Below are 24841 nucleotides of genomic sequence, written 5' to 3' on the forward strand. Positions count from 1 at the left end.
GTCAGTTTGCCGCATTTTAATCTGTACATGTTCAAACTAAAGACATTCCGGGGACTTTCTTTTCAAGTGCATGGTCAGAGTTCATTCAAGACATTGTCACAACATAACAAAAAAAAAGAATTATTATTTTGTAACTTGATATTTTTAATACTGACCAGGGAAAAGCATAAAGTTTGACTGATGTGTTTCAGTAAGGTCTGCTGCTTTGGTTTGCAACAGTTTGGATTAGCACAAATTGTCAAATGCATTTCTAATCTGTAAATATCAGAACAAAATTGGCTGGGAATGGCTGAATTTTGACTTTGACCAGTTTTTTTCTTTGCTTTCTTCCAAAAAATGCCATGTAGAAAAGCAAGCACAAAGTGAACAAAACATCATTTCTTTTCCTCTTTCACTTTGGGGCTAAAGAAGGCCGACATTGTTTTCATGCCACTCTTATCCACCTTTGCCAGATTCTTTTGAGCGGCCGTCATCTTCTTGGGTGGCTGCAAAGAGATGAAGAAAACATCGACCATGTAATTTGACCTTGGGTTCAAACAAACCAGAACGACAAGAACAATCTCTCAAGGTTGAATGAGATGTCGCTCAAGAAGAGACCATCGCTTTCGAAATAACCCACACTCACTTTGCGAGCAAACTCTCCGCTGTTGAATTTGGTATAGTCTTCTCCCGCCTCCACCGGCTTGTCGGACAGTTTCCGCTTCTGGCATACGGAAACAAATGTGTTGAACAGTTTGGACAGTGTTGACGGACTACATTTATTTGTCAGGAAAAAAAATTGCAACAAATTGTATAATATACTGCACCTTTGAAGGTGGTTCAGTCTCTTTTGGACTTGTGATCTCCGGTAACCTGTGTGGCAACAAAACAGTCCTTGTTTAAATTCATATTTACATATTTATAATGGCCTGGCAAGTTGTGCATGCAAACATACTGCAAGTGCTGGCGAAGTTCCTTGCTCAGGTCTTTGCTGATGTATTCTGATATCAGGCCATGGGCGTAGCCAAGGTAGTCCTCTGAAGTGTGGAGGCGATCAAACAAAAAAACAAAAAAAGTCTTACATTCAGGACTATACAAAATAGTTGGGAATACTTTGTGAGAGATAAAATGGGTCGTTGTCACCATCTACTGGTGCTGCTGAGTACTACAAGTACTTCAGAAATCTAAGTACAGAACAGTGAAAATTTGAGGTTGAACACAATCCGTTCTGAGACACCAAATTAATTCAGATTTGAAAACAAATTTCCCTCTGAAATTAATAAATATTTTTTTTTTAAATCCTCTTCTTCAGAGGGGCCATCATCTCATGTAATTTTAAAAGAAGAAACGGCGTTACCGTTGCTGGACTCGGAATCCATCTTGACTCGAATATAAGAGGAGGATTGAACTCCCTCCCCCACAGAGATGTTCTTCTTCTTGAGCACAAGGACTGTTTTCTCTACCTACAGCAACATTTAAAAAAAAGACAATTCAATTGTAATCTTCATCTAAATATTGACTAATTCTAAAAAAGGATATACCTTCTTCTTTAACCAAGCCAGTGTTTTTTCTTGATTATATCGGTGAAACTTGAGGCCTCCCACTTCTAGCAAGAAAATATGTATGTGAGGCCTCTGTCTGATTTTAAATATAAGCAACCTTGTGCAAATGATTTGCTAACCTTTTTCATCCACTACGTGATGCATGGAGGCCAAGGAACGCGTGCAGCTCAGCAGTCTGCTACATGCTGGGAACTCTTCATCCATCACCATTTGATCCGCCGGCTGGAACTTGCCCTAAACACACAGCCGAGGACATCATTAAAGGAAAGCTTTTATAGAGTCTTTATGGACTGGAAGTGATTCGCTAGCCTGGAGAGAGAGTGAGAAACAGATGTGTGGAGTGAAGGACAGTCGAGATGCTTCATAAACTGCAAGATGACCTTTGTTTCCAACAAAAACAATCCTGGGCATCACACTACAGCCTCAGTCAAAGATTCTAGTCGTGTATCTACACCACGGGGGGATGCAGAAGGAATGGTGATGTCATGGAAAAAGTAGGGTGCAATGATTGAGCATGTTTTATTAGGTCTTATGAGAATTGGTGGGTTCCGACATTTTGGGGCTTCTTACTAAATGGAGTAGATGCACCGTGGCTGATTACAAACCTTTATTGGAGTCATAGCACAAATTTTACATTAGAAAAGAATTTTATAGCAAACCACCAAACAAAAATGTCACAAAAGGTTCTGCCCTCTAGTGGAAGAGCATTTAATTGTCTGTTGTTAGATGTTGGAAGAATAGATGACTAAAGATACATTATTAGTAGAAAAAAAATATGTTTCTGATTAAATAAGTCAAATTTAAAAGAAAATTTGATAATTCCCATAAAATAATAATCTGCCACGGCAGACAGGGATCACCAGAATAGGGTGAATGGTCTCTTACTTCTTTTGCAGATTTGATCAAATAGGGCAAAATGAGATAAAGAGGATCCATCGGTGTGACAAACAGAAGCCTTCCATCTGTGTGAAAACAGGAGCAGCTGATTAACAATAAATCAAACAAAGGCATTCTATTCTATGGTCATAAATGGATTTTTATCAAACAGTCAAAACAATTACCTCTCTGGACTGACTGGCCGACAAACCAGGAACGAAAGTCTTCTTCAAATGCTTTGACCTCGTAAAGTTGCACATTCCCACCGCCGCCGCTCAGCATGTAGAGGGAACCTGCATCTGTGGTGAAATTTATTTTGAAAGGTAGACCAATTATACCTTAGATTAGTTTTTTACCTTCATATATCCCTCTGCTTTTTTTAACAATGCAATGCATTTTAAATCATCCTGAACTAATAATGCATTCATTCTATCATTAATAATCTTGCAATTATGTAGCATCAGTGGATGCATTATATTTATAAGATTTGAGTGAATTTCTGTTTATATTAATGTGGTCCGGAAGTTCTACCTGTGGCTGGATTACGTAATCTCACAAAGGTTGGGTCATTCTCCTTCACCTGGATGTCTATGACGGAGTCTGCATGGAGACAATATCAGGTATGTGACACAGATAAACATTTTATGCAAATGCAAAACTATTGACGTTAAGTATTAGGGCATCTTAAAAAGAAATACACAACTCTCAGAAACTTTTGTGGTGGAGTGCTAGCATGACGCTAGCAAACGAGTAGTTTACACGGCCAAATGCATCGTGTGTTAAGCTAGCAATGGCAAACCTTGCTATGACAATTACCTGCAGCAATAACAACCCAGCTATTGTTCTGTACGTTGGGCATTCGCTTCTTTTTGGGGGGCATGGTGAAACGTTGAACCTGCTTGAATTGCACTGGGTTTCAAATAACGCACAACGATACCGAAACCAAAACAAGCGATCGTGTGTTTTGACCAGCACTCAGAAAAGGCGCCTCTCTCCTCACTTCCGCCTTTTCCTCACCAACGGGGTGCTGTAGTTCACCACAGTTGAGGCTCTGCCCGTTTTTGTGAGCTATTTTTATAATGTCTTAATCCCTTTTTGCATATTCAAGTGTATTTTAAAGAGTGTTGTGCGAATCGTTCGGAAAAAATGAGAATAACACGCTATTCGAGCAGCGTATTGACTTCGGTTCCCCCTACTATATCATGCTTTGGTATGTACGGTCGTGACGTCACGGCACTCTGAGTGTAGCTCCAAATAATAATAATAATAATAATAATAATAATAATAATAATAATAATAATAATAATAATAATAATAATAATAATAATGCAAGTCCATCTTTATCCTCAAATACAATAAAAGCACTAATGAACTGGAAACGGTGAAACATATTTGAGGGTTCTTGATTACAATGTAACTTGATAAAATACAAAAATGTAATCGATTGTGATTGCTAAAATCAAATGTGTGAATGTTGCTAAGACTGTAAATATTATGGAGAATGTTTTTTTTCCGTAAATTAAACATAAATCAACATAAATTTTCTTTCATTCATTTGTTCTGTCTTTCATTCTTGTCAAAGAGTGAAATTAGATGAGTAAAATTAGATTTTCAAATATTGGTAGAATTTAGTCGGTGTGCAAATACAAAACATAATAATGATTATTTTAAAAAATAATGTGGGATTAATACTTTTTCTAAAAATCCCTGGGTTTTTTTTGTTGCATAGTTGGCAATGGAGGAAAACCAATAGAAGCATTCGATCAGATGAACACTAAAAAATGGCACTAGAAGAACAAAAATAACATTTTCAAAAAGTCAAGACCTCTGAGGATAAATTGAGTTTTCTAAAACCTAAAATACCTCCTCTACATTTCACTCTTGTAGGGGGAAAAAAGCAAAGGTGATGAATGAAAAATGAAATCATGATGTTAAGAAGATGATCCTCAATGTTTTTTATTCAGCTGTGGAACATTTCTACAAAAACAATTAACAACAATCCCACACACAGAGAGGAACAACAAAAAATCTACTTTGACAAAGACATTTGTCTTACTGTATATCGTCCAAACAATAACAACAACCTCTTGATGTGTTTCCAGATTTCTTTCATCTTCACGCCATATATGATGGGATTGAACAGAGGATTGTAGACCACTATTTGCAGAGTCATAATCAGTCGCACAGGTTTTGAAAGATCTGACTCCAATCGCGCTATGATGACATCAAAACCACACAAACATGAGAAGCTGATTAAAACCATCAGGTGAGGTAAACACGTCTCTGTTGCTTTTTTCCGGACTTCTCCGCAGCTACGATAGGCCAACATAAATATCTTTATGTATGTAAAGAGGATAAACAGCACAGGGATGATAGTAACATTTGTCAAAACAAATAAACCCCACACAGTTAGAAACATTGGTTTCACACAAAGAAGTTTCTGGATGGAATTATTGCAAAAAACTCCCGCTAACACAAAGTGACACATTTTTTGCTTCGCACTGATGATAGTTGCCACTAAAACCTGGCAGGCAGGCAAACACCAGGCCAAAACCAAAAAGATGGTGACATTAGTTTTGCTCATCAAAGTTGGATAATGCAGAGGCTTACAAATAGACACATACCTGTCATAAGCCATGGCTGCCAACAGCAAGAAATCAGAACCTGCTAGCGAATAAAATATCAAATACTGCAACATACAAGCTGCGTGAGAAACACTCTGCCCGTGAGACAAAACATCCACAATGAGTTTGGGGTAAAAAGCAGTGCTGAAAAAAATCGAGTTTAGAGACAAAGCTGCGATGAAAATATACATTGGTTCATGAAGGTTCCTGTGAATCCAGATGAGGCAAATAATGGTGCAATTACAGCAGATGATGACAACATATAGTATCAACAAGATCAGAAAGTATACATATCTGTACTTATCCACATCTACATAGCCACCAAGACCTATTAGGTAGTGTGTTCCATTCATGTTCCATTCATGTGCTGACTCTCTGCGTACCGCACAATGGTGGTCAAGAGTCGCCGGACCATGGAGTCTTTTATGTTGGTTGCTCAGCCTCTATGGATCTCATTAGGAGCTGCTGTCATGTCAACAAACTTCTCTAAGGCTTCTTCTTGGCACCCCCCTATCTGTCACATACAGCAGGGTCAAATTGTTGGATGAGTTCTGAAGCAAGGGTGCTAAATTTGTGTTTATCATCGGGTCACATGGTAGTCATGGTTACCGGAAGGGCTTCTGTTCTAACTTTAAAACTATATACGTAAATGTAAAATCACGTGTATTCAGACCAGAAAAGTCCTTTGGTCAACTTGTTTGGTCCTGATCAAAATTAAGTAGACCTGAATCAAGTCAGGTGCTGGTGCTGTCCAGCTGTTCATCTTCAACACTTGCTTAGATATCTACCCCTGTTTTGATTACTGGTTTTTGTTTTTCAATGTTTCTGTGATTTGTTTGTAAATCTGCCAAGCATTGGTATTGTGTGATGTTTCATTTTCCCTAGCGCTTCCAGAATTGGTCTATCTCGGCCTTTTTGGTCTTTCTCCCTTGCCAATGAGAGTAGACCTTAGCTGGGTGGTTGGAGAACATTGTGATCGTTCTCGCGGTCCCTCTTGAGTGTGAGTCTTTGTTTAGCAGTCTCAAATGCTTCATCTGTGGACATCTTGTTGTATTTCTTGGACAGTTCTTTCTTAAGCTTTACATCTTTGATTTGTTGATAGGCTAACTTCTCTCACCCTTACTTTGGTCTCTATCCTTCTCTTCCGTGGATTCTTTCCAGTTGTTTTCTCATAGCCAAGCATCTCTAGGATAATTGATCAGCTGATTGGTCTCAGTGATGTTCTTTAGCCTCACCAAGCAGGAGGTAGTTGAGTTCTCCCATGACTCCTTCTCGGGTCATTTGCTCTTGTGTTGAGGTGTTCTGCTTGCTGGGCTTGGAACCCACTCACGAGTTTTGGGAGTGATGGTGAAACCATTCCACGAGTGACCATGGGTTTTCCCAGCATCTTTGTCCTGCAGAGGAGGCACATCTCCAGCTCTGGCAACAACTTCCTATTGCTGATGTTCGAGGTGGTGCAGATCTTGTTGACCCGGAGCTGGTATGATTGTATTTGTGTAACTCATCGGAGGTATTGTCACATAGAATTAAATGTTCTTGCCTCAGGAACTGTTTTTTGCTTGAAGAACTTTGATTATATTTTCATTAACAAGTTGAGATTGAACGGAAACAAGGTGGACACAAACGGACAGTTTAGAGCCCACGGGGTTAATTAGAAGGAGAACACTGATGTAAGGATAGTGTCATCAACAAGGTCAGCCTTGAGGGACCGCTAATAATGAGCAAGTGGTCACAGTAATTCTCTTTGGAGATATTGTCGCTGACAAACAAGTTAAATCTCTGGATGATCCCACCAAGCATGCTGCAAATAACAATAGTCATGCTCTTGGTCCTTGGTGTGTTAGCAGCAGCAGCGGCAATCAATCACGTCCAGTAAGGCCTTCTTTACAACTCAAATTGGTTCCATGAAGTTGTTAAATCATCAGATTTATTTTATATGACTTGCCATGTCTACTCCATCCATGTCATTTCAACGTACGGAAAGTGAACGATCCTCTTGCAGAGGATCATTTTATGGAAAAAGCAATCTTTCTGATATAGAGAATGTCTTATATGAACCAAAATTGAGTAGACCACAGTTGGTGAACCCTGACCTAGAATGTGTCGTGGACTTTGGGATACAACTTGATCATAGAAGTGTGGGGGGACGACAGAATTATCCGAGAAACAACCGGCGTCGAATCACGTCATGAACTTATCACTTGAGAACTTCATGTCTTGACCCTGCTGCTTGTGATGGACAGGTCAATCTCACAAACAACACAAAAGGTGAAAAGAACAGAGGGGACTTAGTTGACATGACAGCAGCTCTTAATGAGATCCGTGGAGGCTGAGGAGCCATCATAAAAGACTTGACACTCCTGACCGTTCGTGTGCATCATGCACATGAACAGAACATGAACGGAACACACGTCCTAATAATTCTTGGTGGCTTTGTAGATGTGGAGAAGTACAGATATATCTACTTTGTGTTCTTCTTGACTGTATATATTCTCATCATCTCCTGTAATTGCACCATTATTTGGCTCATCTGGATTCATAGGAACCTTCATGAACCTATGTATATTTTCATCGCAGCTTTGTCTCTAAACTCGCTTTTCTACAGCACTGCTTTTTACCCCAAACTCATCGTGGACGTCTTGTCTCACCAGCAGAGCATTTCTCACGCAGCTTGTATGTTTCAAATGTTCTGTTTCTACACTTTAGCTGCTTCAGATTTCTTTCTGTTGGCAGCCATGGCTTATGACAGGTATGTGTCCATTTGCAAGCCTCTGCAATATGCAACCATCATGTCCGCAAGCAATGTTGCTATCTTGTTGGCCGTCGCCTGGCTTCTGCCTGGCATTAAAGTTGGCTTGGCAGTTTATTTTAATACAAAGATAAAAATGTGCAAGTTTGTTTCAGGGGGGATATTCTGTAACAATTCTGCAAATAAGCTTCAGTGCATGAAACCACAAATACTCACCATTTATACTGTGTTCGTCTTTATCAACTGTGAGATTCTCCCTGTGCTGTTCATTCTCTACACGTACATCAAAATATTTATCATTTCCTATCGCCGTTGCGGCAGGGCTTGGAAAAAGGCGGCTGAGACCTGTTTACCTCATTTAATGGTTTTGATTTGCTTCTCTTGCTTAGTTATGTTCGACGTAGTTGTGGACAAATTGGAATCTGACCTTCCAAAAACCACTCGACTGATTATGATGTTGCAAATAGTGATGTACAATCCTCTCTTCAATCCTATTATATATGGACTGAAGATGAAGCAAATATGGAGACATATTAAGATGTTATTTGGAAGCAGGTCAAAATCAAATCCAGCAAGGCCAGCCAGGTAAATTAATCCTTGGAGTTTTGTAGGGATGTATTGAGAAATAATTAAGTTATACTGTTGTACTTTTAATTTTAAATTGCTATTTTGATCAAACACATAAAGGATATTTTCCCCAGACAAAAAGCACAATTTCTCCAGAACACTTTAATTTTCAAAATTCTTGCTGCAGGTTCAACTGATCTTTCAAACCAGAATTGGATTTTGACAAATTTTCTTAAAAAAATAAAATACCACACTGCTAATATAAACACAGGTTATACCGTTTTCAATATTTCATTCCGTTGTCTTTTTTTTTTTTAGCATATTTGAGGGTAGATTTATTCTTGAGTAATTGAAAGTAATGTAGTTACATTAATTTTATACTATGCTACTTTGATTACATTATTGACATTTTTATAGTAACTAACTAACTAAATTTGACACGTTTGGCTTGTTTCGTAAAAAAAACGTGTTGGTTGGGTTGTTTTATACAAAAAGTGGGTTGTTTTGTGCAAAACAACCTAAGAAATTGGGTGAATGTGGACTGTTGAATTCCCATCCACCGGTGAAACAATTGCATCATTTGGCTCCATCTAGCGGACAAAGAGGGAATTTTAGATGGAGGCCTTACCCCACGGTTTGAATGAGACCTCCACCGTATGTCTTTCATTGACTAGCGACCAGAAGTCAGCATAATTAGACTTCAGTACCCAGTAACCCTGAACAGTATCGTGTGTTGATTAATTATATACTAAATAAGATTTTTTTTTGCTTGAAAGTCCCACCACGTTTGTGGCATAAATTCTATGGCTGGTTTCTGTTGGAAATATTTCGTTGCTCTTAGAGATAATAAACACTACTGTAAAGTGTAGTTAAAAAATGTAACCTTATTCCTGTTTCCTTAAAATTCTTGTCCTGCCTTACATCTTTTAAAAAGTTCAGATTTTTCCCATGTTTTATTTCAAACTTTATTTGCATCATTTAAAATCAGACAATTGACAAATTGAGCCCTTGGGAGGCTTCGGTCATCGACATCCGCATTCGTCAACCACCATGTCCTGGTAGTGGCGCAGCACCACGTTGTCGTTGTTGTCATAGTAGAGCATCGAGATGGGCGAGAATCGGACGGGCACGCAGCAGGGTTGAGGGGTGCTTCCCGGATCCAGAGAGTGAACCAGGGTCTGCAGGATGGCGTGGTTGGTGCTGTTCAAGCTGTCGCTGAGAGGGAAGGGGCACTCACCGTGGCAGTAGTTTGCCATGTAGCCTTGCGGTGCGATGATCCAATCTTGCCAGCCCACATCTTTAAAGTCCACATAGAGGCGGCGGGCTTTGCAAACGTTGCTGGGCGACACAGGAGGCTGGGAGTGGGTGGCACTCCTCTTCTGTCGGGAACGACACTGCTGTGGGTGGAGCGACACTGCCACCAAAGAGGCCTCCACGGATGGCGCCGCCCAGGACTGATCCGGGTCCGTATCCAAAGGCCGAAGTTCCAGAAGCAGACCGTAATTGCGGGCCGGGCGGCGCCAGGACTCAGCCAGTGACGTGACATCCATAGTGACCGACACTCCTTCCGGGCCCGGCCGGACCGACTGGGACAGAAGAAGGCGGCGGTTGGCCCGAGGGTCGGCACCCTTCAGCGTAGGCCGGACCACCTTGTACAAAACAGCACTGATGGTGGGACCGCTTTGAAGCAGCCTTGCCACCCTGGCTGCCGACATGAAGCGGATATGCAACTGGGCCAGATACAAGACTTCCAATGACTCCAGGGCCGCAAGATTGAAAAACAGATGCTGGTCCACGCAGCCTGGGCACGCCATGCCAGAACCTGGAATGACACCACCTGAACATGCACACACATACACACATCATTTAAAAACTCAGGAATGGACCCACCCACACAATTATAGCGTGTCGGACACGTGCACAAACACGCAAGCAGACACACATGCACGCACATTTGCAACAAAAACGGTAGATACGCAACCCGCACAGACTAATTTGGTGGTTGCTACCACAGCCACTACCTTGGTCTTGCACGTATCTGATGATGTTGCCACGCACGCCGTACTCGGACACCGTGCACGCCTCAACCTCGTCGGCCTGGACGCGCTCCGATCTCCGGAAGATCCTCCAGAGGGCCGGAGGGACGTCGCGGCGCCCGGATCGGGACCCGGCGAACGGTCGCTCGGAGAGACCCAGGGCACCAAGGAGGAGCCGCTGCTGAGGGACAGCGTCCACGCCGACCAGGACCAGGAGGAGCAGGAGCCCAGGCATGTTTTTTTTTTTCAAAGTTGAGAGCGGGAACGTTTGATTTAAATGGCGCTACCTCCCGGTGTGATTGATAAGATGGCGACGGAAGGGGCGGGGTAGCATGGCGGCTTCAAACATTTTAGTTTGTTTTTCTTAACTGTTATCAGTTCTTTGAGTTCTCAAATCACTAAAGCTCAGTGCAACAGTCGAGCTCAAAAGACACTTTTGGTCTTTAAAACTAGGGTTAATAGATGAGCAAATAAATTTATTTGAATAATTCCTGTCATTTTTAAATTTGATGTATTTTTTTTAATCATTTGGAAAAATGAGTAGGTAAGTTGCATGGAGTTAACAACTTAAATGTTGTACAGAGGCTGAGATCTACCGGAGTCAAATTCCCTGTTTGGCATGCACAAACTTAGTCAATAAAGCAGATTCTGATGTAAAAATATTTTAATAACAAGTATGTATATTTATTTTGGACAGTATAATTTATATTAAATGTAAATTCATCAACTAAGAAAAAAAAGATGTGTCCAAATAATGTTTTTTCCCGCATTTCCCTGCGTGTGTGAATGAGGGGGTACAAAGACACGTACACATCTCTAAAACAGGGAATAGACTGTTACAAGCAGCAATATTGTTCTGCACATATGGTATTCGCTTCTATTTTGAGGCCATGGAAAAAAAAAACGTTGACCCTGGTGACAGTTTTGCGGGTGTTTTTATTCAACCCACGGTAACAGTGAACAACAACAAAAAAGTTACGTGTGTTTTCGATTTTGAAAAGGCGCCTCTCACTTAACATTCGCAATTTCTTCACAGGGGGGTGGAGTTCACCGCCGTTGCGGCTTTACTAGCGTTTTCTTGCTATTTCTAACAGCTTCTCGAGACCCTTTAAGTTCTTAGGATCTGTTTTGAAGAATATTGTGCTCGATCGTTTTGATAAAGTTGCATACATTCTTTAAGCAGTGTACTCACCTCAGTCCCCCCACCCCCCTGTTTCACTTTGTAGTGGTATAGGCAAGCATGACGTCACGCTTGATGTCATTCTACAATATCGACGCTTGGGGTCAACCAAGGCCTTCGAGAAACAACACTATAAATACATGGCGTTCACTTGTCATGGAAACGAATCTGTCTTATATTAAAAAGGGCTCAATCCCTGCACTTGGCTGCACCAGAATCCTCTCCAAATTTAGAACCAAAACAGGAGCATTTTGTACTTGTACTGTAGAATTGCACTTTAGTGTCCCATCTTACTTAATGATGTGTAATTGGTTGAGAAAGAAAGTAAGAGATCAATTTCTTCTCTTCTCCTTTTGCACCTCAGTTTGGACACCCCTGATTTAAGTCATGCAAAAACATTTTTTTATCCCGCCACCTGTTAATCTTATTGATCACTGTTTAATTTTTGCTTCTGTTCCAATTGAACATAAAGTGTACCGAGATGTGTCTGTGGTTTGATTTAGACTCACGTACACTGCTATGTTCCTTTTTTTAAATTATTTTTTTTTGTTTGTTTTGTGCACCTACATTTTTAGCAGTCAGGCTGAAACGTGTTAATCTTGGAAATTAGGAGAACATTTTAAAAAAGTCATGGAAATGGTAGATTCTTGTGTTATGGAATTTTTGGGGTATAAAATTGGAGGCAATATTAGTAAATAACACAATGCCTTATCGTGACTTCTATTACTATCATCTTTAAGGGTCCTTGCTCTCTCTCAGCTCAGGATATGACTGTTAATTCCCTTTTGGTTTTCTATGGGTCAAATGAGTCACTTGTTATTTTCTTTCCTCTTCCCCCAGCTGCACCATTCATTTGTCTCTGTGTGTGCTTCACTGGAGATGTGTAGGACGCATGATGTGTGTTTTCCTACCTAATACATGACTGTAAGATGTGTCATCACTTTTATATAATTCTGCGGGGGTCCCTCGTACTATTTTAGGTGTATCGGGTTTTTCTTGCTCCACAGATACAGAGGTGGTCCACCTCAGATCTTGTCCTGGTCAGTTGTTTTAGACTTCAGACAACTTTCAGTTCCGTTGACACCAAGCCCTGGGTAGGTGGGGGCAATTATTAAATAGTTTTGGACTTAAAAATATATCACACCACCCATGCAGTGAATTTGGTCTGTAGTTCTGGTGTCACACCAAGACATGGTGGTATATCGTCCTTGGGGATGAAAAACTGGCCTTCCCTTTTGCTCCTAAACAGGTTGGCATTATAAGAAATGACTGGCAACCTCATTTTCTCACTGGCGGAGCTCGGGGGGGAGCCACAGGGGCACTGGCCTCCCCTGAAATATGCATGGACCAGATCAGTCGCAAGACCAGATAATTTACTTATGGGTATTGTTGAATTTTTCTGGATTTCCTTTCCTCATATTCCCCGTAAGTTATGCTTATCAGGGTCTTTTATTAAAAAAAAGGGAGAGGGGGTGTGTAATCTTTTGAAAGTACTGAACTTATTCAAGGTACCACTGCATTATTTTTGTGTATACTTTTCCGTGTGCATCTCTCACTGGATTTTTCATGCAAGAATGAAGTTGCCTTAGAGGCCCAAGCACCAATTTTAGCAACATTCTCTCTGAACACTCAATTCATTGTTGAAATCCAAATTTATGCTGCCTGTAGTCCGAGGCAAACAGAGCATGAGCGTGATATTGTCTGTGAATAACTTGTTTTATGGGTCCTGAGAGTATCATATGCAACTGTCTGTGCAGCTAAACAGAATATTCCATGAAAGCGTTCTTTCTTTCTCAGGCCTGCTTGAGGGAGCGCGTGTGCGTGTCTGGCTGCCAGGGAGAACAACAGCAGTCTTTTCTGATAGCCCGGACCACACACAACTCCAGAGACCCGTGTCTTCTGTCATCAACGAGCAGACGGTAACAATGTCTATCCAAATTTAGACCTCCATGTTGCTTCATGGACCTGGATCCAACTTTCAGTGTTGACAGGAAGAAACCATAAATCTTTCGTGTGGAATAATTTTGATATAACTATATTTGAATGCAATATACGTACAGTAGGTTCTCATCATTAGTCACTACGCTATGCTAACCTTCACTTCAAAACCTATCTAAGCACTGAAATTTTGGTACGACAAAGCCCAAGAACATGTTAGCATGTTCACCCTCTACCCTATTTACTGTTTTTAGTAGATTATTTCATAATTAAGGCGTAAGAGTGTTCTGTCACTAAGTAAAAATATCATTATTAGTGCATTAGCATAGGTTTGTGATATACCTCGGTATATTCCAACGACAAATTTGGGTTATATTGCCACTGTAGGAACGCATGTTTGTTATGAAATGAGAATGTGCTCTAATGGCATAAACAAAGAAGCCAAATTTATTATTGCTGATACGTCGGTGTCTTTGAAAGCAAGTGACTGCTTTTGGGCAGTTAGCTTGTAGCTAGCTAGCTAGTAGCTAAGAGGTCAATCCCTCTGTTAGAGCGTCAGACCAATTTTAAGAACACACGCAATTATTCAAAAATTAAATTACAACAATTTAGAGATAACACTCGTAGTGTCCTTTTTCTGTTCATATATTTATGGTATTACTTCTCACATTTGCAGAATCTAAATTTGGGCTTTGAGTTTAAGTCTCATGTTGAGCTCCAAGAGATAACGATGTGCACGATAGCAAGCATGCACACACTCACCCTTGCACTAAAAAGCAGATGTGGAGTGAATTCCCATTGGCAGCCGAGGCCTGAGTCATCAGCTGGGATTCCCTTCCTCTCACTTCCAAATATGGGTGGGATTGTGTGAGAGCGGCAGGCCGAACCGTGGAAGGCAGAGTGGAACCCCCGAGTGATGTCAGAGCATTGGAACAGCATGTCTCGCCGCTGACTGGAAATGCAGCGGCGAGGAATGTCCGGAATGCAAAAATCCGTGCGATGCCATCTGCTCGCTTGTAAGATGTTGCGCTTTATGCTTTGCACGCTCCCACGTTTTTTGCTTTTCGGCAATCATCTCTCATGGGTGATAGTTCTTCCCGTAAATTCCTAATCCCCCCACCCCTTTTGCACCAACCCGAAAGTGGTGACTCCTAATTCCCAGCATCAGTTGCTCTATGGGAGGCCTCTGGCTGAATTCTATTTCCGTGACTGCAGTCTCTGATGCCAGGATTTGAGGACCCTTTCTTGTGTGCTTTATCTGAACTGTAGTATTTGAAAGACAATCATTTTATGTCAATGGGACCCTTTTGTAATAATCAGAAATATCCACTCTCCCTCTTTACTGTAGTTTGTATTATTTAAAAGCTTTCTGATTCAAATTTCGGCGTATCTGATTTCATTTGCTCTCGTGCCGCTAAACTGACCCATACCCAAACGAAGTTGAGTTAATTTTGCCTCAAATAGGATGAACCTTTTTTCATTTGCATTATCTGAAATGGTGAATATAAAAATAAAAACGAAAGATTATATACACCGTATTTTTCGGACTATAAGTCGCAGTTCTTTTCAGAGTTTGGCCAGGGGTGCGACTTATAGTCTGGAGCGACTTCTGTGTGAAATATTTGACACCTTTAGGTTGCATCATTGACAAGAAAGAATGGCCAATGATTCAAAGACTACTATAAACATTCAACGAGGACAGCTCGGAAGGGAAAGAAGTTAAAGAACTGTAGGAAGAAGTTAAAGAACTAATTGTAAATTTAGACGCCATCCTGCCCTGTCTAAAATTTTTCATCAGATCGTCATTTCCCACCGAGTAGACGTCCCCTCCAATACAAGCCTAATTATTGTTTACGAGGATCAATCTTCTTCACTGCCTCCCGTTCTCACTGTAGGCTAGCACTGATGCGGTAATTATATCTGCCGAATGTCGGCTGGCCGCAGACGGTTTTGCGACTCTCTCTGCTTGAGGAAAAATTAGAGACTGCTCTGCACATGTCCAGGGCTGTAATAAGAATAAGGACTTTTGGTGTATGAAATGTGTTTATATGTTTGTTTAAAAGAACCTCAGAATTCCAGTTCATTATCTCTGCCTCTGATCGTTAAGATTCCGTCAAGGCAGGAAATTTTCATCACAAGTTGCTCAGCAGTTAGGAAAGTATGCAACTTCACGCTCTTTTACCATATGCAGTTCTTAGTTTTAGCATCTTGGCCTTTTGATTCGGTTATTGAACTGTGAATTGACATGTCGAGCTGTTTTTCTGACGGTTTTAATCGCTGCTGGAAACAGTCCAGAGCTTTTTGGCATCTGCATTTTACCGGTTTAGGGTGAGGAGCTCACTTTTCCTGGGGAAGACTCAGAGTAGAGCCGCTATTCCATCACTTCGTTCCTTTCGAGCAGTGGTTCTTAACCTTGTTGGAGGTACCGAACCCTACCAGTTTCATATGCGCATTCACCGAACCCCTTTTTAGTGGAAAAAAAATATATATTCTTTTCAAATTCAAGACATAAATATTTTTACTGGTGCACAAAATGAGCCGTTCATGGACATCACCTTGTTCGAACAACAAAACCAGCACATTGCATGAACTCACACCAAATGACATACCTGCAAATCAGTGTGACTTCTGCTGTTGCCTTTGCAAGACCAGTTCAGATATGCGTCATCACGAATTACCACGATAAATCGGGTGTGTTCGGACCTTAGCAGTGGAGGCTCTGCCGAACCCCTGAGACCGACTCACCTGGTGTTCGTTCGAACCCAGATTAAGAACCACTGCTTTAGAATATGTCGACTCCGCAGTTTGAATCTAAGGCAGTTGATCAGAACTGAAGAGGCCTATTGGATTTAACAAGACATCTTGAAATTTTAAGGAGTCTAGCAAATCTGAAATGATTATCAGATTTTTGTTATCACGAAAAATGTTTGAAATGTATTGTCTAATGCTATCAAACAAAATCATGCCGTCAATACAAAGGGGTTCTGTAGCCTCTTTCTTTTGAGAGAGAGAGAGAGAGAGAGACAGAGAGAGAGAGAGAGAGAGACAAATATCTTCATTCATTAAAATGGCTCATTCCTTGTAAATCTGCAAGCTGGGCCACAGACAAAAGAACAGTCCATTAAAAAAATGTGCACACGTCACCGTATGTGTTACTCGTGCCGATTTTTTTACCTCCTTGTGAATACTTGTGATTTTTCCACTTTGGAGACAACCGCAGTATACTTCACTTTTTAGAGAGCCGTTTAAGTTCCAATCCCAAACCTCTGTCTTCACGTATTTTTGTAAATGATGCCGAGGGGATAAAGTGAAGTATCTTTTTCGCTGGAGTCATTTTTTGCATCTTCTGAGGTCCTCTCGGGTTCTTCTGTTTGAAGAGAAAAACAGACTGCGGATGAGAGTGACAGGCCGAAATGCAAAATGATACAGTATGTCCAAGGAAAGGCATAGCAGCAGTGACATATACCAGATGTATTGGCTTTAACTTACCTCACAAGATGGATGGATGCAGCAGCTTCATAAAATAACCACTTGAATAAGTCTTTTAGTGAAATTGTTCTCGTGATGGATCTACGCTTTTTATGTCAGAGCTGCCATTTTTTTCCACTGAACTTAAAAAGGAAACCCGATATGGAGGTATTAGCCAGTTCTTCGGACCCGACGTGTGTAGTCAATAAACCCGTTGGCTTTTAAACGAAATTATCTTGAAGCAATGCGGTATCAGCAAACATTCACCTCAGTCAATGAGAATAGTTAAAAAGATGGCGTGACAAGAAAGGCTAAGCAATCACCAGATGGACAATGGAAGCCATATTTAAAAATCAACCAATCAGCGGAGATAAACTGAAAATAACGGTTTCGTATTGAGACCGGTCTGCATTTCGTCCTTGGCTTTTCAAAGGACCTTGTCGCAAAGTGGCGTATATTTCCGTATGGGTGGTAAGCGAATCTGCCAGTGTGATGTCATCACGATGAGACACCGGTGTGATATCATGACGATGAGGTAATGGCAGGAAGGGATTGCAAGTTTATTGCTTTGGCACGCGGTCAGTTTGGCTTCTGGGGACTACAACGGGGTACTAATGAGAATAGATGGTCCGCCTTGAGCCATCTGTGTGTTTGCGTGTGTGTGAAAGATCTCTTTAAAAAAGTCACGTGACATCCCTCAGGTTGTACAATTCCAAATTTTGTAAAAAATACGACTCGGAATTTCAACATTTCCAATCGGCGACCCGAAGACCTCAGAGTACCCCAACCTGGGTTAGGGTTAGGGTTATTTATTATTTTATTTATTATTTTTGGACTTTTTGTGGCTTTTTTTTGCAGTACTTTTTAAAAGAAGCCGCATCCTCGTGGGATGAAGAATGTGAGAAGACGCCAATGTCACTTAAAGTTTACAATTTCATTCAGTAAAGTTTTTTTTTTACGTTTTACAGTGGTTATATTTTTTTTAACATTGTATGATGAGTAAAAATGTCATCAAAGGGATGCATGTATTTTTAGTAAACTGTCTTTTGTTCAACTGTCTACTGTGTTAATCATACGACACACATTAAATTACCAAGTATTAAAATGTAAATAAAGGTGCCTTGCCTTGCCTTGCCTTAACTCACTGGCATTACGTCATCGTCCTTTGGTGTCCACAAAGCGGTCCTTGAACTCATAAAATAATTTAAATAGGATTTTCAAAAGATTAATCTAAGAAATACTATCACCAAATGCCGGAGGTCTTAAAAATGTCAGACATAATGACTTATTTGTGACGAATCACCCAATTTGTAATTGTTTTTGCTTTTTAGCGTAATGGAGACCAGAATGGGTGGTTCCATCATTTCATTTTGTTGAGGAGGCAGTTTTTCAGGTGAGCACCTTATGTAACTATTTGTCGTGTGTCCACATTTTGCAAAATTTGCTATATTGATTGGATAATTTGTTTTTGTTTTTATACTTGTATGACTGTTAAAAATGTTAAAATGTTAGTTTTCGAAACTGTGTTTGTGGTTTATGTTTGTTCACGTGGCCACAGATGAATTCTGGATTGATGTATTTCAAATTTTTTGTGAAAATTTGTCACCGCCAAACAAATTAAAGGTGAGTAGTTTGAAACAGGAAATATTAGTTATTAAAATCCTTTGTGTGTTCCGCTTCAGCTGGGTAATTATTAAAAACACTAATGTTGAAAAGTAAATTGTCTTTTCCCCCCCCCCAGTTTATTTTTGCAAATGTTTACTTTAGGGATAGGGGAAAAAATGGTTGACTACAAAAATTCACAGACACCAAAATTTCTGCCTCCGTACTTTTTATTTTAGTAAGCTAGCTCTGAACAAGGTAAATCCTCATCTTTGTACGTCCCATCACTATTTTTCTGGAGCAAATTATGACAAATTATGGAATAATCGATAGGCTAATCGGTTCGAAGAATATATCTGACAGCCATCGTTTAAATTAAATCCCATCTAATCAATCACAATTCCCTTTTCCCCTGACTTGTCATCCCCGGGCTGTTCCATGTGAAATGTTGCTGCTAAGCTATTAAGCAGCTCCTCTTATACAGCTCACGTGACACACATCTTGGATTCTTTACTGCTTTCAAGGAAACGTTTGCTCATTTGAGACACTCAGACACCTCCATGCAATCCAGATGGAAATGTAATTCTCTTCAGCTTTTCTCAATGTGTTCTGTGTGACACATCTTCTCACATATTAATCCCAAACCAAAATCGGTGATGTCGTGATTCGGTTTCCCAACTTATAACTCATCTCCATTTACTCACCAATGTATTCACTTAGTGTGAAAAAAAAAAGCTTAAAATAGCAAAGTTACACATTTTAATACAACCAAATAAAATACATTTTTGAATTTTTAGAATAATTTCAACCATTTTATTCATTTTTTACTCCTCTAAAAATAGTTGAATACATGATGATGATTAACAATTGCTATTTTATTTTTATGTTGGAAATACAGAAAACGTGAGTATAAGCGTGCTTGTAAATAATAATTAAAAAAATTTGGAATTTCTCCTGGAAATGTCAATCACCTGTAACACTACGGTAATCGTGACAACCTGATTGGTCATTTCAATTCAACAGCATGATCAGCGGCTGAGCTGTTGTCAATTAGCGATTGAAGCAAATGTGTGACCTCACCAGCCAGGCTCACATGTGCCAAAGTCACCCTGAAGAAATGACATCATGGACAATGATGTCATCCCACCATTCCAGACCCTCTCCCATTCCCGCTTAAATGCTTTTAGGCTTGGCTGCGCACACACACACACACACTCAGCCTGCATCGTGATATAAACATACAACAGATGCGATAAGGATGTCATTTGGCCTCCGAACAAATAAAGCGAGCAACTCCACATCCCCCCCATCTCGAACTAAATATGTCCAATAATATGCTTGTAAACATTCTGACAGAAGCCAGGCCACAGCTTCTCATATTAGACCATGCCAGGAAAACATGCAACGTTCAATTAGACTTAAAACATAATAATATTTATTTATTATTATATATATTTGTGTTTAAAAATAGCTGACTCTTTTCAAGCTTTCCTAAATCAGTGTAACACCGTATGTGTTGAGGATGGCTTCCTGCCCATTTTTAAAATACTCCAATAAAAATATTTGAACATCTGGATGTATACTGCAACTATTATCAGAGGGGTAACAATGTTTAATTGAATTATTTTATTTTAAAAAACGCTTTCAGGAGCCGTCACCTTATCGTGGTGGAGGGGTTCCAGTGATCCAAGGAACTAAGTTGTCAGCCATGGCAAACACGTCTTAAGTGAGGGGCCAGACGAAGTACCGCTGATGTAATATTGGATCACGTTTTCCTTTGCCCGGACATGGGTCACTGCCCCCACCCCTCTGGAATCAGGCAAGTTAATACCAATACATGTCTTTCGTGGACCAGATAAAGTTTGGACTGACTTAAATACTCCATTTCAACAAGTTTATTGAGTACCCCAACCAATGGGTCAAGTGTTTCAATATTAATGGCTATCACGTAAAGACTGCATTAGCAAACATTTATCTAAAATGTTTTGTTTTTTAAGGGGTGGGGGGTCGGCTCAATCTGCCTGAAGTAATAGACAAGAAATTCAACGTACTGTTTGATATATATTTAGGGCCCCGACAATCTGGAGGATCTCTGCTTTTGCGGATGAGTTTTGATCGTCATCTAAATTTATTGTCGCCCCCACCCCTATGGAGGCGAGAGCATGTGGAAATGACGGGGGTCTTGGCCTACACTCATCGGGCAGATGGGTGAACGCCATGACGAACGCTGTGAAACTCACCGTTCAGGAATAGCACAGATATTGACATCCCCCTAGCTCAACGCATCACTCGTTTTGAGCTACAGTTTCAAACTAGCAATTGGCGTTTTTATGCCAGCGGACATGCACACTGAAAAAAAAAAAAAAATAGATATACTTTTGTTAGCATTGTTTTTGTTTGGCAGCTTTAGTCTGTGTTGTAATTTATCCCCATTTAAGTGCCGCAAAGAGGAGTTTAAAATCTTTCCCTGGCTCAGGGTCACATTATAGGTCATTTTTATCTCATAATGGTGCAGTCTACACTTGTGGATAAAAAATATCCCCACGCATAAAAAAAAACGATTTATCCTTGTTTGTTTTTGCTGTTGACTAAACAAACTGTTGAGTAATTAGATTTCCAGGCTAATTTACTGAGGATGCAGGCAGTGCTGAGCTTGCCACTTTCTTCCCATATTCGTCATATGGGTGTAAAAAAAAAGTGGGCAAAAAAGACCTTGACGCAAACCATTTTTGGAAACCTAATTTGCCTATCGTAATTCGACACCAGACAGTGGCCGTCGCAAATAGAAGCATGTTAACAACGTACTGGTTTGAATCTTAATGACAGTGTGTGCTTTGTGGTCGCATGGTTCCACCAGTGTTGTGTAATTAGACTAACTTGTACCCTGTGTGCCCCTCCCCCTCTTTCGTAGTCTTTCACCACACCTCCTTTGTGTGTGTCTGTGTGTGTGTGTGTGTCTTCTCAATCCAAGTCCTTGTGCTAACAGGGCAGTTTGGCTTGTGGTATCACGGGTGTGTGTCAAACAGAACCTTCCCTCTCAGGGATAAAACTAAGGTGGGAGGGAGTGTGTGTGTGTAAGTGTGTAAGTGTGTCTGCATGGTGATGTCATCTACAATGACATCATCCCATGGAGTGGAGCCAAGAGACCTGATGGTTTAGCATCCTCCAGTGAGTAAAAGAAGAAGGAGGGGAGGGGTGGTAATAAAAGGATGGCGTTTGTTCGAAAAGGTGACTTTAACGCTCGATTTTTTTTTTTTCCCGCTCTTTTGTTGACTAGACGAGGCCGCCGCGTTCCATCGTTGGTCTCTTTTTCAGAAGCGTCTTTCCATTTAGCGCTGGCGTCCTGAGGGAAGTATGCTCGAGTGCAGCGAGAGTGCAAGAGAATCAATACGGCCGGCTTTCCACGCAAACATACATCATGCAAACACATCACATTATCCACCTCACTTGGAGATAGATCCCACTGCATGTGTTTCGGATGTGACAAGTGGATCGAAGGGCCTTGTTCAGGCTTCCAAGGTAAACACGTTCACAAAAAGATCATTCTGATTCTGCTTGTGACTGTACGAACACCTGTGTCTCTGCATGTTTCCATTAGTGTCCACTTGGCTGTGCTGTGCTCCACACTGTGCTCTCGCCATTCCTCACACCTTCACCGCCAGCATCTCGGGAAGATGCTGAGAACGTTCCGCTAGGCACACGATGAGTTTTTCCGAAAACACACGAGTGTATTTTTTGTTCGCCCGGGATGATTCAGTGTTTCTTATCGCTTGTGTGCCATGACCGTCAGTGTCAAACTGACTCAACTGTATAAATAGAGAGGCATGCAGTGTGGGACAGAGAGAAGCAGGGATGAGAGATAGGAAGGGAATGAGGGAGGGAGCGTGAGTCGGTGCCATGGATTAAACAAAATAACCAGAGGAGATGGAGCTGGACGACTTTGTTTCGCACCGATTATCGTTAACGTGATCAGTTTTTTTTTTTAGGATAGTGACACATCGATAACTGCAGGACTCAAGAATGTATTCAGGACACAGAAGAATCAAATCATTTCACTTCGGGCTTGCACCCCAGCCTACCGCAGACACATTGAAAATGGAAAAATGAAGTTTATTTTCCATGGAAAACTGAAAATGTAAACGTACAACAAAGCAAGTTTATAGATGGCCTGCTAACAAACACAAATATGGTGTGGCAGGATTTAGTTCCCCTTAAGCTGATGTTTTCAATTCAACCAAAAGTGAATGATTTGTTTACGCAACAATCAGACTAAAATGGGAAATTCCTTACTTCCTATAAAAAAAATGTCTGACAAAATTATCTTCTGTGCAGCCCCATTAGAGGAAACATGGCATTCTGATTCAAATTGCGTTCCTGGAATATGAATTCCGCAGGAAACCTGTTTTATGACTTTATCAAAATAAATAAGAAGTAAAAATAAATGTTTTTTTTTTTTATCTGATCACAACATACTTGAAAAATATAGACATATAATCCTTCAGTCCACTCTATGCATTTCCAACATGCCCATCCTCCCCTAAATAAATGCATAAATAATTGCTTAATAAAATTGTAATATGTTCTTTTGGACAGACAAAATCAATCAAGAAACTTGCAAAACAGTTTTACATGCCTTGCAAGCATGCGGGGATGAAATGTTTATTCCGACACCTACTGCTAGTTGTGGTTTTATTTGGTATATCCGTCAGCTGTCCACTTACTCCTGCCTTCGCTGTATTATCTTTAACAATGGCTTGGCAACGTTGGCACGGGCGGCCTCCCACTCTCTTCCGATCTTAGTCATACTAAGTGAGCAGCTGTCGGCCACTTTATCATGCTAGCGTGCGTATGCTAACTGGTGCCTAAGACCAATTGAGACTCAAATAAGACATCGTATTCTATGTCATCACACGATCCAGCTTGCTTTCCAATATATGTTTTACATTTAATACAGAGAAATTCCATTTTAAAACTGTCTCCTAATGCACAAAATTTTGTGGGGACAAGTGTTATGAAAATCCAATTAATCTGCTTTGTATGTTTTCCATGAAATACAGAATAGTGATTCCACTGTGAAATGGAATTCCCGAGGACCATTTTACAGCCTACATCACGGTGACGTCATAAAGGCTAAAAGAAGAGAAGCCAGCAGGTCGGAAAATCCCATCTTGTTAGGATTTTGGTGGCCCAAAACAGCAAATGCATAAATAAAAACTTGAAATTATATCACATCCCATCATCCTCTGTCAGTCATGAATTATTAATATTGATAATCGCCAGTTAAAGTGCCCTTTTCGGTCACATCTGTTTTCTTTTATAATTCACCAAGATACACCAACACAATTTGTTCCCAGAGGCTTTTTGTAAGCGGAATTGTTCATAATTGTTACACATTACATTCAAATCAGTAAGGGTTCATTGGACTTACATTTTCCTTGAAGTCCACATTTCTGGTGGTTGTGTTTTTCTCTCCCCAATTTGCAATGGAAACGGCACAGTAAGCATTTTTTGCAATAGATCACAAATACCGCAAAACAACATGCAATTTTGCACTGCAGGGGCAAGTAAAGCGCTGCCCCATCAGATCCACTTGATGAGCATATCGTGAAAAAAAATCATGCAGTGTTTCACAGTAAAAATATAATAAATATAAATATATTTAAAAAAAATACAGAGTAGTGATTCCATTACGATAGTTTTTACAATCATTTGAGCATTTTTAGAAACATTTTGGGGGAATATAGCTCGCTGTCCCTTTTTGCTGGCTCAATGGACCAAGAGTACAATAAGTGTGATTAGTGGAAATCTTTTTTTTTTTTTTATGAGCTTAGAGACAATATTATATTCAGCAACAACAAGCAGCTACTGGAGACCAGAAAAAAAAGTATCTTAAAAGTAAAACACTTAACTCCTCATTTTAAAGCACTGCGGTTTGGGAAAGAGGGCATCTTGTCATAATAAGTGATTTTAATTTAAAAAAAAAAAAGGAATTTCACATAGCCCACAAAAAAATGCCATTCCTCCTAATTAGAACACATTTTTGTCCAAAATCCTCCTCAGTTGTGGCTGCTATGTTGCATGTTAGGTTCCATTGTGCCAAACCTCATGGGACAAGAGAGTTATCACAAGACCATGCGCTGTCTCGGTGGATAGCGACCCATAAGTGCCTTGTAAATGTGGTCGGCTTTTTGTGCCTACCATTGTGCGCTGAGTGAGCACGTATGTGTGTCAGCTTATCCGCTTTCTGTCCGACGCTACCC

At 40.4% G+C, this 24841-nt stretch overlaps 3 protein-coding genes, 2 long non-coding RNA genes and 1 pseudogene across 6 annotated transcripts; 3 read left to right on the top strand and 3 right to left on the bottom strand.

The window, feature by feature from the left end:
* Window position 1: 1 nt before the first annotated feature.
* rnaseh2b (ribonuclease H2, subunit B) lies at window positions 2-3418 on the bottom strand. The gene is made up of 11 exons (XM_049729017.1): window positions 3234-3418; window positions 2949-3017; window positions 2603-2716; window positions 2427-2503; window positions 1661-1775; window positions 1521-1585; window positions 1337-1442; window positions 935-1016; window positions 807-852; window positions 626-703; window positions 2-485 (listed from the first exon to the last, which is right to left on the bottom strand). Exons 1-11 carry the CDS (start codon window positions 3295-3297, stop codon window positions 375-377), a joined length of 927 nt encoding a protein of 308 aa, XP_049584974.1. The 5' UTR covers window positions 3298-3418; the 3' UTR covers window positions 2-374.
* Window positions 2942-18373, top strand: LOC125974125 (uncharacterized). 2 transcript variants are annotated; one of them, XR_011087170.1, is made up of 3 exons: window positions 2942-3037; window positions 13371-13492; window positions 18311-18373. It is a non-coding gene; the product is annotated as an uncharacterized lncRNA (long non-coding RNA). The 2 variants fall into 2 exon arrangements; XR_007483379.2 differs by lacking the exon at window positions 2942-3037 and adding an exon at window positions 12872-12956.
* LOC125974014 (olfactory receptor 6N2-like) lies at window positions 4447-5513 on the bottom strand (annotated as a pseudogene).
* Window positions 5348-9268, top strand: LOC125974121 (olfactory receptor 11A1-like). Its single transcript, XM_049729016.2, has one exon. The coding sequence runs from the start codon at window positions 7438-7440 to the stop codon at window positions 8377-8379; it is 942 nt and encodes a 313-aa protein (XP_049584973.1). The 5' UTR covers window positions 5348-7437; the 3' UTR covers window positions 8380-9268.
* gdf3 (growth differentiation factor 3) lies at window positions 9298-10731 on the bottom strand. The gene is made up of 2 exons (XM_049729015.2): window positions 10379-10731; window positions 9298-10194 (listed from the first exon to the last, which is right to left on the bottom strand). The coding sequence occupies exons 1-2, from the start codon at window positions 10626-10628 to the stop codon at window positions 9380-9382; spliced, it is 1065 nt and encodes a 354-aa protein (XP_049584972.1). The 5' UTR covers window positions 10629-10731; the 3' UTR covers window positions 9298-9379.
* A 1856-nt stretch (window positions 18374-20229) lies between the features above and the next one.
* LOC137840574 (uncharacterized) lies at window positions 20230-23812 on the top strand. Its single transcript, XR_011087318.1, has 2 exons — window positions 20230-22100; window positions 22180-23812. It is a non-coding gene; the product is annotated as an uncharacterized lncRNA (long non-coding RNA).
* The last annotated feature ends 1029 nt before the right edge of the window (window positions 23813-24841 follow it).

The sequence above is a fragment of the Syngnathus scovelli genome, chromosome 8 (genome assembly GCF_024217435.2).
Source record: "Syngnathus scovelli strain Florida chromosome 8, RoL_Ssco_1.2, whole genome shotgun sequence".
In the NCBI taxonomy this organism is placed as follows: Eukaryota; Metazoa; Chordata; class Actinopteri; order Syngnathiformes; family Syngnathidae; genus Syngnathus; species Syngnathus scovelli.

What these genes read in the sequence shown, in the direction of transcription:
- LOC125974121 (XM_049729016.2), top strand. Translation starts at nt 7,438, where the DNA reads ATGAACGGAACACACGTCCTAATAATTCTTGGTGGCTTTGTAGATGTG.
- gdf3 (XM_049729015.2), bottom strand. Translation starts at nt 10,628, where the DNA reads ATGCCTGGGCTCCTGCTCCTCCTGGTCCTGGTCGGCGTGGACGCTGTC. An exon ending in CAGATACGTGCAAGACCAAG is followed by an intron (nt 10,195 to 10,378) that starts GTAGTGGCTGTG and finishes GTGCATGTTCAG; the next exon opens with GTGGTGTCATTCCAGGTTCT.
- rnaseh2b (XM_049729017.1), bottom strand. Translation starts at nt 3,297, where the DNA reads ATGCCCCCCAAAAAGAAGCGAATGCCCAACGTACAGAACAATAGCTGG. An exon ending in TCACGTAGTGGATGAAAAAG is followed by an intron (nt 1,586 to 1,660) that starts GTTAGCAAATCA and finishes TTTTCTTGCTAG; the next exon opens with AAGTGGGAGGCCTCAAGTTT. An exon ending in GAACTTCGCCAGCACTTGCA is followed by an intron (nt 853 to 934) that starts GTATGTTTGCAT and finishes GTTGCCACACAG; the next exon opens with GTTACCGGAGATCACAAGTC.